This window comes from Arctopsyche grandis, chromosome 5 (assembly GCF_051622035.1).
Source record: "Arctopsyche grandis isolate Sample6627 chromosome 5, ASM5162203v2, whole genome shotgun sequence".
Lineage (NCBI taxonomy): Eukaryota > Metazoa > Arthropoda > Insecta > Trichoptera > Hydropsychidae > Arctopsyche > Arctopsyche grandis.
Window position 1 is genome coordinate 19,188,590 of NC_135359.1, and position 18,836 is coordinate 19,207,425.

The window sequence follows — 18,836 nt, forward strand, 5'->3', positions numbered from 1 at the left end:
TTCCTACAACTGGTAGCACACAGTCCCCTCATAGACACACGATGTATCTTTATATGTCAAAATTTTTAGTTCTATCAAAGTAAAAAATGTAATGGTGATCGAAAATAATATTTAAGTTCTTATTTTTTTTAATACCGGCTTAAAAATAAATTCTTATAATACGTTGTTAGCTCTTCCAAATAACATAACTATTTTCCTCGTATCTCAAGAGCATGGCGCGCAATTTCTGTGACATATATACACGGTGAAACATTATGATAAACTATGGTGTATCTCACTCTCCACAAATTGACAAAGTTAATGGTGAAAGGTTAACTTATTGGGGTCGTAGGAATGAAACGACGGAATCGGAAAGTGAAGTGGGATCTACTATGCTCGAATCTGTGCCAACATGCAGGATGGCAGCCCAGGTTCAAACAAACTCAAAGGAATAATTTTTAGATCAGACTAAATATAAATACTCGAATAGAAACTTACCATACTATAATAATAATTTCCACACATTATGCCCTAGTACCAGGTACACTTTGAAAAAATATAAAATCACTTTGATACAAATTCATTGATTTAATATTCATGCATTTTCAAAGTGTTGAAGATGCTTGGCCAATAATAATTCAAACAATTTTCAGTGAATAAATTATAAAATAAAAAACAAAATGATTATATAATGAAATATTAATTTATTTACAGATACAAAATTATTACGTATTTTCAATCGATGAAATACTGTCAAAATATTTTAAAATATTAGGCGACAAATATAGAGAAAACTTGTACATATTCGTCATTTTCCGAACCAGCAGAAATTTCAACACACAATTGAATCCACACAAACTAGGATCCACAAAGCATATTTATTATACAATAATATAAAATAGCAAGCAAATAAAATATCCAAGCAATCAAAAATTGCATCCTAATGTTTATTATAAATTAAGAGACTCGTGAGTGATAAATATAGTGTTACATAACACATTTTGTGAATATGTTCATTAACAATTTAAAACCTCTTAGGTTTATACATAGTTTTCCTTAATTAATAACTTTCATTTTTAATGATTGAAAATAAGTCTCATATTCACGAAATATCATTTTTTAAATGTAAAATTGGCATAGCAAAAATGGTAGCACTTTCCATATTTCATATTATTATTTTTTAATTTTTTTTAAAATAATTTCTTGATAATACTAATGGTAAATCTTATATTTTAATAATACAAATATGTAGAACAATAACTTAATAGCTTTGGTAAAATTTAAAATAAACATTTCAGCCTTCTTCAAATTGTAACTTAATCATAGCCAATTAATTCTTATGAAAAAATGTATTAATTATTTAAAAAGTAAAAACCATGATTGCTTTGTGCTATATCTTTCTCTGTTGAAGAATTTCTCAACTTATGCATAGAGTTGTTAAAAAAAACATTAATATTTTATTTATGACTATTTTTCAATAAGTTTGTTCACTGCAAAATTATGAAATATTAAAAATTTATGACTTATTTTAATTTAAAAATTAAATAGTAAGTAAATTATGAATATGTGTAAGGCACATCTTCAAATAATTAGCGACTGAAATAATGTTTTGCAAGAAGTCAAACCTCATTTAAAATTAATAATGCATATAATTAAAAGGCCATTCAATTATATTAGTCTAAATGTTAAACATATTACATATTGATCGTTAAACACACATTGAAGATTTTATATTTTAATTTTCTCATCGTCAGTCATAATAATAAAGTATATTTACATACAATATTCATTTAGCATTTCGCTATCACATAGATTAATTAGTATCACAGAAAAATCACATGTCAACACAACGCAACTTCTTCCCTGGTAACCTGTCAGCAAATTGGAACGTGCTGGACGAAGCCGCATTAGGTGACGGAGGAGCAGTTTCAACATCACCACCAAATTGCCTCAAGCATATTTTTAAAGCTGCAGCGTGTCTCCTGATAATTCTTTCCAAAGTGAACAAGTGGTCATCCCTTGCCGCGGGAAGGAACTCTCTCATGAACTTGGCCAATCGAAGAATATATTCTATATTGTGTCCGGCGACACCACTGGTGTTGATAACTTGATGCGCTATCGTCTCAAGCGATGCGTCTCCCAGCCAATCTTTATTCCCGGGAATGGCAACATACACCAAAACTGATATCGGAGGATCGGTCCCGACGGGATGAAAATGTGTGCGCTTCACAATATAACCACCGAGTTTACATTCCCGCTGCTGGAGATAGGATAAAGCTGCACTGCCGACAAATTCAAAAGCTCTTCCCCAAGTTACACCCTGTAACAAAAAATAAATACTTTTACCAAACTGACAATGATTATTAAGAAAAAAGTCTTAATAAGAAACGGCATATTTATATGACGTATGTATTTATTTTATCAACTTTTGTTATATAGACATTATCTATGTTATAAAACTTAATATGAAAATATGTTAATCTTCATAGAATTAACAATTTCAAAGTCCATTTTATTCTTATAATATCATAACAAACTCTTTCTAGAGTGAATAACCATTATTTCGCATGAAAAATTCTAGTATGTAAGCAAGTATTGTAAATATTCTACAACAAAAAGATCTTTATCAAATTGTATGAAACGTTATTGCAATTATATTCCATTTAATCTGATAACTGAATAGATTGATTTAATATACATATGTATATCCTGTTTGTTACATTTACATTTGGTGCATAAAAGGCACACGTGATGTCTAGAGGTCGACTCATCATCCGTTTGTTGGGAATTACTATCACTTAAAGAACATTATATGTAAATGGGTCATATTATCGAGTAATGTGTATATGACTGTTGATATTCCTTTTAAATTCATAATTTAATCTCTGTGACAAAAATGAAACGTAAAATGAAAATTAACAATGTACAAAATGTAAAATGTTAGTATGTATATAATTGAAATTTATGTTAGCATTGAATTTTATTTTAGTATTATCATTTCACACATTTTTTAAATGGTGTGAATGACTTTGAGGTCATACTAAATAATCATAATATTAATTATGAGGTCAAAGTTACACTCATATATCTCTTAAGGACAAATTTTAACAGCAGAGTTGAAGAACGGTCATTTGAAATGAATTTTTAACTAACATGAATTCACTATTTGAATTAAATAATAAGAAATGCATTTGAATACTCACATTTCTGTCTTCCACCAGCGTTGCCACTCTGCCAGGCTAGAACAAAATAAAATAAATATTATAATTTGATATGATATTTAGAAATACTTGTTTATTTGTCTGGTAATTTCAATAAAAATCCACGCACATGTTTATTTCTAATAAACAAACTTGTCACGTTGTAATGATAGCGAAAGAAAAACAACTGAAATTCCTAAGCATTTTATTGTATCTATATATGTACATATCTTCTATGGTTTGTTAATTATTATTCAATCAATTTATACACTCATAAGTAATTCAAATCATATATATTCATAATATTATGTAAATATTATCTGCAAATAAATATGAAGTAAAAAATATATTTAAATACGTACATTTAAATATATTTACATCATCGTCATCTACAGCCATTCACCATCCACTGCTGGATGAAGGCCTCTCCAACAAACTCTCATTCATCTCACCCCACACATTTTCCTAATTTCGTTTACCCATCTTCCCTTTACCCTTTTGCATTCCCTCGGGTACTATTCTAGCACTTATTTTATCCACCTTTCGTCCATTCCTCTAGCCACGTGGTCCGCCCATTGTCATTTAAATCTTTTCATTCTATCCACTATATCCACTACTCTTGTCGTACTTCTCACGCACGTATTCCGTCTTCTGTCTTTCCTCGTTATGCCAAGCATACAGCGTTCCATACTTCTTTGGGTGCATTGGACTTTGTGTATCATCTTGGCGTTCAATGTCCAAGTTTCACATCCATACTGTCAAAATGTCATCACTAGTGAGCGGACCCAAAGCGCGCCGTTCAATGTTCAATTGTTGTAAGTGCTTTGTTAAAGGTTCGCCGAACCGTTTTTTTTGCACTCTAGCTTTGTAAATAGAGCCAAACCGCCCTGATTCCTGAAAAAGCACGATCTCTATCCGCGCTCTAGTCATCACTGTCAAACTGTCAAAACTGTCATCACTGTCAAAACGCATTGATCGAAGATTTTTTTCTTTAGGCAGTGGCATTTAAAAATGTATTTACATAGAAATATTATATATTAAATATATTTCTAAATATATGTAGTATTTAAATTTTTATCAAAAGAGCTTTTAAAAAATGTGGTGAACTGACCTTTGTCCTTTGGTAAGCTGGCCGTTTACATTTGTGGACAAAGAAGTTAAATTAGCAACGGAACAAATTAAGAGCGACATGCTTAAAAAAAGATCGCGAAAGAAAATCTTTGTTTTGATGATTATTTCGGTAAAGCGAAAATATAAACACAAGATAATCACGTGCGAATAAAGATTTTAAAACTATTTTGGCGAGTGCTAGCCAGTTCAATAACACAATATATTGTTTTATTTTATATACATTTAATTCATGTTGGTTACAATATTGGATTGTTTCAATAATTTTTTTTTTATATGAAAATATTGGACAAGCATGTGGTAAAATCTGCAGACGAAATGGTAGACGCCCAGACAAAATCAATACGGATAGTACATACATAAGTACATCGACCGAACTTATCTCACACTCAAAGTTGGTAAATATAGTGAAGAAATTTTTAGACACCAAAAAAAAATTATAATCATAACATTCCAAAAGTTTATAAGTCTAATTATTTTTCGATGCATATCTGCATAATCATTAACAACCATTAGAGCGAAATCACACAGGAAAATTTTATCCTTGTATTTATCCTTGCTTAACAGTGATCGATAACGGTGTATCCCATATTTGAAGAAATATATGTACATAGGAGACCCCCACAGCGGAGAGCCAAGCACACGACGTGCCGTTCGCCCTTAACCATCTACTGCTGAATGGAAGTTTCCCAAACACGCTTCCATTCGTCGAAGAATGGACGAAAGAAGTACTCAAATGGTACCCAAGAGAATGTAAAGGGGTGCAAGGAAGGCCACAGGAGAGATGGGTGGATGAAATAAAAAAATGGTGTAGATAGGTGGACGAGAGTTGCTCAAAACAGATCCGAATGGAAGCATGTTGGAGAGAACTTCATCTAGCAGTGGATGGCGAATGGCTGTGAATGATGATGATGATGATGATAAGATAAATGATTTCGAAATCCACTTTAAGAATAAGAACAAGTTTTAAATTCCAAAATAAATAAATAAAATAGCATATTTTTAATCTAAATGTTATTGTTCAATGGTTTACAGAACATTTAGCATACGATGAAATTATTTCGCGTTCTTTGTTTGTATTATAATAAACACTTCCTTCTATCAAAAAAATATTCCAGCATTCTTGGATTACACTGTGTAGAATCGGAATAATAATAATAATATTGACAAAAGCGATTCATACTTACCAATGTACAAACATACGTCTTTTTAAAATAGAGAAAAAATTCCACGAGATTTCTGAAACCATTATTGGCAGCACACGTTTCATTGCTTACAAAACATCTAAATTAAGATAACGTTAACAGGATTCGTATCGAGCACTATCATAAGAATTAAATACCACGAATTTTGAACGCTATCAGTCAATTAGTTATAAAGTGGCATTAGTTAGCAGACAATCTAGTTTTTATGCTAATCTTTCAACATACGCTAATTCTATTCTAAAAATTGGAATTTGAACCCACATGAAATTGTTACATAACTATTTTTATGTATTTCCGCGATTCCTTATTCTTCACAAGACACACTTTGTTATTTAAGTTGCGTATGTTTAGTAAAATTCAAAAGCACGTGGATGAAGGATGCCACGACACAACATTCTTGGCACTAATCCACCAGTAGCACGCGTCTTTGAAGGGCAAAGTCTGCTCAGTGACGTGAAAAGCTACTTTTTATTGATATTATTATTAATATATATATAACCACTTAATACTGTCGATATAAATATTGTGTCATACGTAATGAAAAAAAAAACTGTGGTTATGCCAAACGTTCGACCGGTTATCTCTAGAACTAATGTGGGCGCCGAACCGAAATAATCCAGTTATTTGGGTAATTTAAATATTCTTCAAAACAAACTTTCTACGTCAATACTGTTTACAAACAAAACAATTTTTTACACCGCTAATTTATAACATTTATCACCGCATATATACATATGTATATATGCAAATGCGATCCTTCGCGCTAAATAACACGGATCAAGCAAAATAACTCTAAAGCATAATCAATTTTTCACATGTGTTGTTCTTGTTTGTATTGTATATATAAAATACTAATATTAACACGTATTGTATATATAAAATATTAATAATAAAATGAGGTAATATCAAATGATGAGTACATAAATTACTTAGTATGCATTGGAATCTTTGATTAAAATGCACACGTGAGTATTAAATGCAAGCTTATCGAGTGCAAATTTGACGTGTTGAATTAGCAACATAATCGTGAAATACAATGTGCCGATAAATATGCATTTATAAATTTTATGGTGAAGTTAATTTCACATAAACTGAGGATTTCATTATAAAATGCTGACTTATCCATATCCATGATACGTTGCGCATGTTTTTTCCTTAGATAGTTTTGTATATGCAAAAAAAATCTGGTACACCAAATTTGTGCCGTCGCGCACTTTGAAAACATCACCCCCTGGAGTGTTTCGTAACGGTGATTCCCATATTTGAAGAAATGTAAGAGAAATTTGTCGAAATAATAAGATCGTATCAATTAGCAATGCCGTGAAGATACGCCCATCGCAGATGGAAACCACGGGTGCGTCCCATGCTTCACTGTTTAGTGTGTTCTTACCCGCTCTCCGTGACGAGACAAAATGTTAAATTACAGAAAACGCAAATATCGGAAGGCAAAGATCGAAAATCGAAAGATCAAAAAAAAAAATGGTGCATGGTAAACGGTACATACTCACGTACATACTCATTTAATTTGTGCGAGCAGGATACAAAAGGAACAAGAGGAAAATGCTTTTCCTCCCGTATTCTGCGCGCGCACATTAATACGGGGGGAAAAGCCTATTCCTCTTATTCCTGTTGTATCCTGCTCGCGCAAATTAAGTGAGTATGTACGTGAGTATGTACCGTTTACCATGCACCATTTTTTTTTGATCTTTCGACTTGAGATCTTTCGACTTAAGATCTTTCGATTTTCGATCTTTGCCTTCCGATATTTGTGTTTTCTGTAATTTAACATTCTGTCTCGTCACGTAGACCCGTTCTTACCATAAGGATTGTTACAGTTATAGAAAATACCATTTTGAAATAAAAGATGAATCAACAAATTTCCACATTATTCCAACGTGTAAGACTCAATTTTCCGATTGACATTAATACGTCATAAGATTGATCAATAGAATTGATACGTGTTTTTAATTAGTAAATATCAAATATCGGCGGAGAACCGCATAAAATCACTTGGCATCAATGCAAGTGAATGAAAATACTAGGAAGTGCGACAGAAGGAACACCTTGGGATGAAACGAGATTAATGAAGGTCAAAAACTGTATTCTGGGAACTAATTGTTGGGTCGCAGTCGCTTTGACGAAAATTATATTGCTTAATGGATATCAAGGAAATTCAGCAATGGAGCAATTTCGACCACACTGTAATACCTTGAAATTGCAATCCGTACAATTCCACTTTCGATATATGACGCAAATTCAAAGAAATTTAATGTATGATACATTTTCAATGGGCGGGTCACGTAGCTAGAAGAGTGGACAAAATAAGTGCTGGAATGGTACCCGAGAGAATGTAAAAGGATGAAAAGATGAAGGGGGGACGAAATTATATAGAACAATGTGTCTAGTGAGATGGATGAGAGCTGGCTAAAACAAAGACAAATGGAAGCGTGTTGGAGAGGCTAGTGAATGGATGTAAATGATGATGATTTTGTGAAAGATAATCGAAAATATGTTCACCTTTTCCTCAGTTCCTCGATGAACAGTATTGCCTTGCCAAAATCGTCTTGTGAAGCCCTTTATGTGTCCTGATAAATCCCTTTTAAATTCAAACCCAGGATGCCAGCACAGGGAACCATAGCCGAATACCCACAAGACTTCGGTTGCTTCCTCTTCATCTTTCACAACAGTATTGTTGTTATTATTTGCATCGTCAATTTGTTTCGAATTCACGTCAACGTCGTTGTTTCCGTTCATTTTAAATTCAATATTATAAGCAAAATCTACGATAACTATTAAATTGAAAATTACTAAATAGCAGAAAAGATCAACGGTGCTCGATGCTATAAAAAAGTCTTTTTTCTGATGGCTTTTGATTTGTAAAATTTAAAAATCATGGATGATGGTAAAGTTCCAGATACAGTCAGCATCTAGCGCACAGTCAATGTCGTCGCATCTGTAAACCATAAAAAATAAAATAAATATTTAAAAATTAAAAAAAAAAAAATGGCGAGTATAGCGTGTGCTCCACGTATTACATGCGTTTTTTAATAGCCTCTTCTTATTTTTGTAATGTGATTGACTTGCGTGACAAAATTTATTTAAAAAAAAATCTAAAAACCAAATCAACAATAATTTGAATGAAAGTAAATAGTTCGTTACGCTCAATAAGAACATTTTTGAAATATTCAATTTGAAAATGAGCACAATTTTTTATAATGGATTTTGGAAAGTAAATCATAAAATTTAATTTTAACAACGAACTGAATCAGTCCGTCAAATTTGTTTTTCATAAGGTAACGGTACTTTAATTTTCAATTCAAGAATCAAAAATCTACTTTTATTTTATAAATACATATATAGTTACAAAGTCTCTTTCGAAATTATATATTAGATGATTCCAAATATCAAAGTCTCTGATTTTAGTCTTCATTTTTATTAAACTAACTGAGTTACAATAAGTAGGCAGTGGGGAGATTAATCGGCATTCGAAGATATAAAAATCATTTTTATAAAAATAAACTGATGAAGGTTGGTTCACGGAAGAAGAATGGTACCGCTACTTTATATATGTATGTATATAATTAAAAAAATATTTCGAAAAAATACTGTTAGGGCGTTGCATGTAAAAAAATTCGCGCAGAGGACACACACTCGTGCGTGCAAAACACATTCAAAACCATGAATGAAAAATTAAAAAAAAATCAATCAAATCAAACACAAAAATGTCACCCGCTTTTATAAACCGAACGCCACTGAATATATCACACATCTTGCAACATTCGAATACGAATCATTGGAAAGTAATGGGAACGGTGATGTACACTTACCGCCACGTGGCCTCGCGAAGAAACGGGAATATTTTTGATTGATGGCGACAATAGAGATCGCGGTGACAATAGTGACAGTGACAGAAACGCGGCGGTGATATCAGTGATAGCGGTAATGCAAGTGTCAATGTCGACGTCTGGCCGCGAACTGACAACGAATGACTGCGCCGAGTCTGGCCGTCGAGACCGCGTAAGAGCGAGACGAGGCTAGTGAAGAAGGACGCGCGTGCGAAAGAGACGCGAAGCTCTCCATCGATCGTCTGACGCAACAATGTCGATGAATTTCTTTTGAATCTGCCTCTGGGAAACTTTTCGCGGTCGTGTACTCCTTCACAAAACCTTTCTATCGCATTGGGCAAAGTTGGCGAGCCTGCTGAATGTAAACAAAAACGTTTTCAAATCGTTCTGTTGCGTCTTGAATAAAACCGGGAGTACTTCTATTGTCGAGGATTTCATTTATATTTTCAATGAAAGTATGTGCTCCGTATTATATTGCACTAGTGGTTTTACCCGGCTTCGCTCGGTGTTTGTAATATAAACCGTTTAGACATGACTAATCTAATAGTAAACATTTTATTAAATTTATTTTAATAGTTTTATCTATATATCTATATACATGTATATAAAAATTAATCTCTGTGTGTCTGGAATAGGCTTCTAAGCCACTGAACCGATTTCGATGGAACTTTCAGGATTTGTTGTATGCATGTCCGGGAAGATTACTGTGAAAAAAATCGCCCAAAAAGGGGAACGTAAACGGGAAAAACGGGAATGAGTGTCATTGCAACGAAATAATTTCAAATGTTTTCGCGTCGCGACCAACGTATTCGCTGTCTGCGTTTTCCCGAAAAATGGGAACGGGAACGAGAATGGAAACGGGAATGGGAACGAGAAAGGGAACGGGAATTGCATGCGTTATTGTGGCGTTGCAACGCATGCCGGTTCAGCTAGTTTTATATAAATTTATTTGAATACTCATTTGTGTTTTTATTAAATTGCCTGTCTCTTTTGAAATTATATGTATACCAGAATTCGGTGGCTGCACCCTTGGAGCCTTCGATGTCCCCTGGGGCCGGGGACGAATTTATTTGCATCGAAAAGAAAATATATCGTCATAGAAACTTACCTGTTTACAAAGTTTCCAACGACAGTTACATATAAATATAAAGTCTCTTTCGAAATTACATATATATTAGATCAGGGATTCCAAACCCTTTCGAAACATTTTTTTAAGTTTCGAATAGATCTGTAAAGACTAAGAAAACAGTATTTCTTCTTCACCATAGTAACTTCCCAATAAATTGCAGGATATGTTTTTTTTATAACAAAAACAAATAATGACCGCTTTGACCTGACAGGTTATCCCGTTGCATCACAGGTGCACGACCATAGCCAGGGGGGCTATGGGGGCAGTAGCCCTTCTAAATTTTGAAAATAATACATATTTAGAAAAAAAAACATAAATTCAAATTTACAATTAATACACATAAACAAGTATTAAAACTTGAACTTATTTTTATTAATTCGCAATGTGACTCACAAACTTTTTGTATTAAACCGTATTAAAGTACTGGAGGCATAAGATTTTTTAGAAAAAATAGTACGATTAATTAATTTGATATTTTGGTCAAAAAAGTCATAAAAAGCACGAAAAGTCAATTATTCTATTCAACTTCATATTTTGGTCGTATGCATTCATTGGATAAATATTTATTTTAAATGTGCCGAAGAATATGGGATACGATTCAACGGTGCATTAAAAAATTAGCGTTGCTCTTTAGAACGAATCATTTGCAAAAGAAATTGCGCATTAAATAATTATATTCCTGTTAAATAAAAAAATGATACATTGAACAATGTTTTCTTTGGAGTACGATATAAAAAAAAACAATTAAAAAGCCCGCAGTTAAACGTTGAATTAAAAATTACAACAAATTTGCAGTTTAATTCATAAATTATGAACACAGAGCTATTAAGATTTGGATGGTTGCCAGTTGAGACGTCGCCGGATCCTATATGCGAGATCTTTAATGCCCAGCGTTAATGCGCATTTCATTCAATTTAGATTGCTTTATATTTTTTCTATTGTGAAAATAATTTATCAAATGCCCGAATTTGATATTAAAGTACTGACCTAATTAAAACAATGGATTTTTAATTTTTTAAATGATCAATTGATTTTTTTATTTATTGGAGGTTTTTAGCAGGGACCCGAAATTAATGGACAAACATACAGGAATGTATATTAAAAACATGGTTTTGAAACTTTTAGAAAAATAAAATATAAATATCGATCAAATCTACTCTGTTATAACAGATAATGGGGCTAATATGATCAAATTTGTCAACTTTGTAAACCGAAATAGACGAAGAAAACCAGAATATTAATTATGAAAGAGTTTATGAATCAAATATGCTACCTTCCACTGAGAACTGTTCTTTCTCTCATCTCATTGGAATAAAATGTGTGGCACATGTATACTTTACAATTAGCAAATCAAAAATTTCTATTCCGATTTAAATACAATTATATGTGAAGCTTGCTAGTTGTCAATGAACTCAGTATATATCATAGATATCAATGATCCGCAGTGCACCAGCAGCAAGCTGCAAATGCTAGGAAATATTCTTCTTTGACATTTTAATTATGTATATGATCACAAGAAGTTATAGCGAAAAGCCGTATTAACAAGAGAACCGAACATTAACAAGAGAACCGAACATTAACAAGAGAACCGAACATTAACAAGAGAACCGAAAACTGTAAACCTAAAACCGGAACTGAACCAACATATGTATACTTTTTACCGAACCGGAACGAAAACCGGAATGAAAAAAAATAACGGTTCGGGTCCCTGGTTTTTAGTCTTATTGCTTATTTTATTTATTTTAACATGCCTTTTTATGCGTTCTTTTGTTTTATAATTATTTTTTTCTATTTCTGTTTTATTCATCTACAAGAAATTATTTTTAAATTGTACATTTATGTAAATTGTCCCCAAGAATATGTTCCTAATATTTATATAGATTAACCCTAATTTTCTGCGAATTCTAAGAACGAAAAATAGTCTTTTAAAAAGAACACCTAGGTGGGGATGCGTCTGTGATTCAGCCCCCCCCCCCCTTTAAAAAATCTTGGCTACGACGTGCACATAGATCATAAAATTGTCATTTAAAAAAACTCGTGTTGATTCTCACGAAGCTGACCGATTACTCAACACGATAATCGAACAGGTCCAGATGCTTTCCTATCACGTTGAAAACCCGTAAAGCTTGTACAAGAGAAGAGTCGCTGAAAGCATTCGTTCTCTCCACAATAAATTGAAAATTCTACCACATTCAGGAACAAAGTTTAAGTTCCGATAAAATGGAAGGATTGACCATAATCCCTGTTGATACTCCAAATGAGTACATATTTTGAAATGGCAACAATCCTTCTTCTTCACTTCATTTTATGTCTAATTATTGTATATGCTTGTAATCTATTATCTAACCTGTTCTAGGGTTGAGGTTTTAGCACTGAAGCGACTTGTCTTCACGTGGACTTGAATCTATTCTGGGCTATTTATGTATGTATGTAACACTTTTCCAGCTGTGAAGTATATTTATGTACAATTTACACACACACGCACAGTTCATAAGTGTCCAAGACGAGTCAATTCGTTTAGTATAAGTGACTAGAATGAACTGCTTATTTACAATATCAAAAGGTTCAGCGGTCGAGTCTTTTGACTTCAATAACTCGATCACATGTGGACTACAAACACAACAGCTTCTTGTTTTGCTTGGTTTTCCAAATGGACGTCTTCTCAATGTACTGGATGCTTTCTTCAGGATGTAATCTTTTGACATCGTTCTTTAAATGCAACCAGGTTAACTAATATCTTTCAATTCTCACAGTTAAGGGTTCATACTAATTCTGAATTTTTGATAAGACTATTTGTGTGCACTTCGGTGATACCAAAAATTCTCCTGGATTAATTAAACTTCTAGTTACCCCCATATCAATCATTTGACGAGACGACATACATACTCAAAACACGGTATAATAAATTTATTCACTCAATTTTTTTTTTCAAAATTTATTGCTTTTTAGATCTGGGCTGAGCGACCTATTATGACGCCAATTTGTGGCGAGTTTTATTTCTAAACCGTTATAGATAATTGCGGTTTTACTGTCAAAAAAACCAAAATAGTGCATTTTCATTGATATAAATAGTAGTTCTTTGTTCCGGATCAGTATAGTGGTTCTCAATCATAGTATGTAGTTGTTCTCGGGAGGTATTTCACTTTTAAGTAAATTTTATTTTAATTTTCTGTAATGTAATGTAAATGAGAAAAATAATGAAAGCCAAACTTGGGTGTAAGTTTTATCTCAGTTCGCAAATATAATCTATTTTTTTTACTATTATGTACATACTTTATGCATATATGGTGCATTAAATGGCTGATTTACTTTTATGAAATGGCTGATTAACTAAGGGCCCGAGACCGAGCTTAATGAATTTTCGGAAATGCATACGTGCACGCATAAACGTCCCAATGTCTTCAATCCATTTGGAGGGGAGACGAGCACCTCCCCGCATAATGATTCTGATGTTACTGTTGTTTCGCATAATAGAATATACTGTTTGTTTTGAAGTCCTTGATTTTAAGAGCGAAGTTAATTTTCTCACAGCTCGTAAGTTGTAAAATGTATTCACTACACTAGCATATTTAGGTACATGTTATTCAAAATTTATATGTGTATGCTTTCGAGCCATAGTTTGATGCTTCCTAAATGATATTTTTTTAGTTTCAGTGAGGCAAATGGAATATGTGTGTATTACTCTACATGGGGGCTTTTATATAAACCGTGATAGAAAAATGTCACTCAAAATAAACCGTACTAAATATAGGTCAGCGAGATTCAAATCTACAAGACTCATCTCCATTGGCTTTCAAAACAATACATACGATGTAACTCATTCGTCAGCAGCAAAGGTAATTAATCTATCACATTGTGGAAATATATGAGGAAAGAATAAGTATATGTAGAAAAGCAAGACGTGTAGCAGATATTATAATGTACTGATTGTATATATTACATATGTATGGAATGTACATAATTTGCAGCAGTTGCAGTTCTGTACAACAGTTGCAGTTCTTATGCATAATTTTTCGTTTAAAATTGTGTTTGTTCAATTTCCAATGTATTATTCTCAGTACTGTGGATCTGCAGCAGCTTTTCGGGATTGATAGGAAATACATATGTATAGTAAATCGAATGGTGTGACGTAGACCATTGTAATCTAATATATAATTTGGAAAGAGACTTTGTATGTATGTATGTATGTATGTATGTATGTATGTATCCTTCGTCGTATAACCCAACCGTATAACCAATTAGGTTAGCCTAACCATCACCGAAATCAAAGAATTCGAAATTGCCAAAATATCCACAAAACGTGCTAACCTCACCAAACCTAACCCAACCTAACCTAACCATCAACGAAATCAAAGAATTCGACATTGCTCAAATATCCACAAAACGTGCTAACCTCACCAAACCTAACCCAACCTAACCTGACCATCACAGAAATCAAAGAATCCGAGATTGCCAAAATATCCACAAAACGTGCTTACCTCACCAAACCTAACCCAACCTTACCTAACCATCACCGAAATCAATAAATTCGACATTGCAAAAATATACACAAAACGTGCTAACCTCACCAAACCTAACCCAACCTAACCTAACCATCACCAAAATCAAAGAATTCGATATTGCTCAAGCATCCACAAAACGTGCTAACCTCACCAAACCTAACCCAACCTAACCTCACCATCACAGAAATCAAAGAATTAAAGATTGCCAAAATATCCACAAAACGTGCTTACCTCACGAAACCTAACCCAACCTAACCTAACCATCACCGAAATCATTGAATTCGACATTGCAAAAATATGCACAAAACGTGCTTACATCAGCAAACCTAACCCAACCTAACCTAACCATCACCGAAATCAAAGAATTGGACATTGCAAAAATATGCACAAAACGTGCTAACATCAGCAAACCTAACCCAACCTAACCTAAGCAATACCTAAATCAAAGAATCCGACATTGCTAAAATATCCATAAAACGTGCTAACCTCCCCGAACCTAACCCAACCTTACCTAATCATTACCAAAATCAAAGAATTGAACATTGCAAAAATATACACAAAACGTGCAAACTTCACGAAACCTAACCCAACCTAACCTAACCATCACCGAAATCAATGAATTCGACATTGCAAAAATATACACAAAACGTGCTAACCTCAACAAACCTAACCCAACCTTACCTAACCATCACCGAAATCAAATAATTTGACATTGCTAAAATATCCACAAAACGTGCTAACCTCACAAAACCTAACCCAACCTAACCTAACCATCACCGAAATCAAAGAATTGGACATTGCAAAAATATACACAAGACTTGCTAACTTCACGAAACCTAACCCAACCTAACCTTACCATCACCGAAATCAAATAATTCGACATTGCTAAAATATCCACAAAACGTGCTAACCTCACCAAACCTAACCCAACCTAACCTAACCATCACCGAAATCAAAGAATTAAACATTGCAAAAATATACACAAAACGTGCTAACTTCACGAAACCTAACCCAACCTAACCTAACCATCATCGAAATCAATAAATTCGACATTGCAAAAATATGCACAAAACGTGCTAACATCAGCAAACCTAACCCAACCTAACCTAACCATCACCGAGATCAAAGAATTGGACATTGCAAAAATATACACAAAACGTGCTTACTTCACGAAACCTAACCCAACCTAACCTAACCATCACCGAAATCAATGAATTCGACATTGCAAAAATATACACAAAACGTGCTAACCTCAACAAACCTAACCCAACCTAACCTAACCATCACCGAAAACAAACAATTCGACATTGCTAAAATATCCACAAAACGTGCTAACCTCAACAAACCTAGCCCAACCTAACCTAACCATCACCGAAATCAAAGAATTGGACATTGCAAAAATATACACAAAACGTGCTAACCTCACGAAACCTAACCCAACCTAACCTAACCATCACCGAAATCATTGAATTCGACATTGCAAAAATATGCACAAAACGTGCTTACATCAGCAAACCTAACCCAACCTAACCTAACCATCACCGAAATCAAAGAATTGGACATTGCAAAAATATACACAAAACGTGCTTACTTCACGAAACCTAACCATGACCGAAATCAATGAATTCGACATTGCAAAAATATACACAAAACGTGCTAACCTCAACAAACCTAACCCAACCTAACCTAACCATCACCGAAATCATTGAATTCGACCTTGCAAAAATATGCACAAAACGTGCTAACATCAGCAAACCTAACCCAACCTAACCTAACCATCACCGAAATCAAATAATTTGACATTGCTAAAATATCCACAAAACGTGCTAACCTCACAAAACCTAACCCAACCTAACCTAACCATCACCGAAATCAAAGAATTGGACATTGCAAAAATATACACAAGACTTGCTAACTTCACGAAACCTAACCCAACCTAACCTTACCATCACCGAAATCAAATAATTCGACATTGCTAAAATATCCACAAAACGTACTAACCTCACCAAACCTAACCCAACCTAACCTAACCATCACCGAAATCAAAGAATTGGACATTGCAAAAATATACACAAAACGTGCTAACTTCACGAAACCTAACCCAACCTAACCTAACCATCACCGAAATCAATGAATTCGACATTGCAAAAATATGCACAAAACGTGCTAACATCAGCAAACCTAACCCAACCTAACCTAACCATCACCGAAATCAAAGAATTGGACATTGCAAAAATATACACAAAACGTGCTAACCTCACGAAACCTAACCCAACCTAACCTAACCATCACCGAAATCAAAGAATTGGACATTGCAAAAATATACACAAAACGTGCTAACCTCACGAAACCTAACCCAACCTAACCTTACCATCACCGAAATCAAATAATTCGACATTGCTAAAATATCCACAAAACGTGCTAACCTCACCAAACCTAACCCAACCTAACCTAACCATCACCGAAATCAAAGAATTAAACATTGCAAAAATATACATAAAACGTGCTAACTTCACGAAACCTAACCCAACCTAACCTAACCATCACCGAACTCAATAAATTCGACATTGCAAAAATATGCACAAAACGTGCTAACATCAGCAAACCTAACCCAACCTAACCTAACCATCACCGAGATCAAAGAATTGGACATTGCAAAAATATACACAAAACGTGCTTACTTCACGAAACCTAACCCAACCTAACCTAACCATCACCGAAATCAATGAATTCGACATTGCAAAAATATACACAAAACGTGCTAACCTCAACAAACCTAACCCAACCTAACCTAACCATCACCGAAAACAAACAATTCGACATTGCTAAAATATCCACAAAACGTGCTAACCTCAACAAACCTAGCCCAACCTAACCTAACCATCACCGAAATCAAAGAATTGGACATTGCAAAAATATACACAAAACGTGCTAACCTCACGAAACCTAACCCAACCTAACCTAACCATCACCGAAATCATTGAATTCGACATTGCAAAAATATGCACAAAACGTGCTTACATCAGCAAACCTAACCCAACCTAACCTAACCATCACCGAAATCAAAGAATTGGACATTGCAAAAATATACACAAAACGTGCTTACTTCACGAAACCTAACCATGACCGAAATCAATGAATTCGACATTGCAAAAATATACACAAAACGTGCTAACCTCAACAAACCTAACCCAACCTAACCTAACCATCACCGAAATCATTGAATTCGACCTTGCAAAAATATGCACAAAACGTGCTAACATCAGCAAACCTAACCCAACCTAACCTAACCATCACCGAAATCAAATAATTTGACATTGCTAAAATATCCACAAAACGTGCTAACCTCACAAAACCTAACCCAACCTAACCTAACCATCACCGAAATCAAAGAATTGGACATTGCAAAAATATACACAAGACTTGCTAACTTCACGAAACCTAACCCAACCTAACCTTACCATCACCGAAATCAAATAATTCGACATTGCTAAAATATCCACAAAACGTACTAACCTCACCAAACCTAACCCAACCTAACCTAACCATCACCGAAATCAAAGAATTGGACATTGCAAAAATATACACAAAACGTGCTAACTTCACGAAACCTAACCCAACCTAACCTAACCATCACCGAAATCAATGAATTCGACATTGCAAAAATATGCACAAAACGTGCTAACATCAGCAAACCTAACCCAACCTAACCTAACCATCACCGAAATCAAAGAATTGGACATTGCAAAAATATACACAAAACGTGCTAACCTCACGAAACCTAACCCAACCTAACCTAACCATCACCGAAATCAAAGAATTGGACATTGCAAAAATATACACAAAAC

The 18,836-nt window shown here is 33.9% G+C and overlaps 1 protein-coding gene across 1 annotated transcript; it reads right to left on the bottom strand.

The window, feature by feature from the left end:
- Positions 1-1,172: 1,172 nt before the first annotated feature.
- On the bottom strand, positions 1,173-9,499 carry LOC143911797 (glutathione-specific gamma-glutamylcyclotransferase 1). Its single transcript, XM_077430842.1, has 4 exons — positions 9,340-9,499; positions 8,030-8,465; positions 3,183-3,218; positions 1,173-2,299 (listed from the first exon to the last, which is right to left on the bottom strand). The coding sequence occupies exons 2-4, from the start codon at positions 8,264-8,266 to the stop codon at positions 1,814-1,816; spliced, it is 759 nt and encodes a 252-aa protein (XP_077286968.1). The 5' UTR covers positions 8,267-8,465; positions 9,340-9,499; the 3' UTR covers positions 1,173-1,813.
- Positions 9,500-18,836: the final 9,337 nt, after the last annotated feature.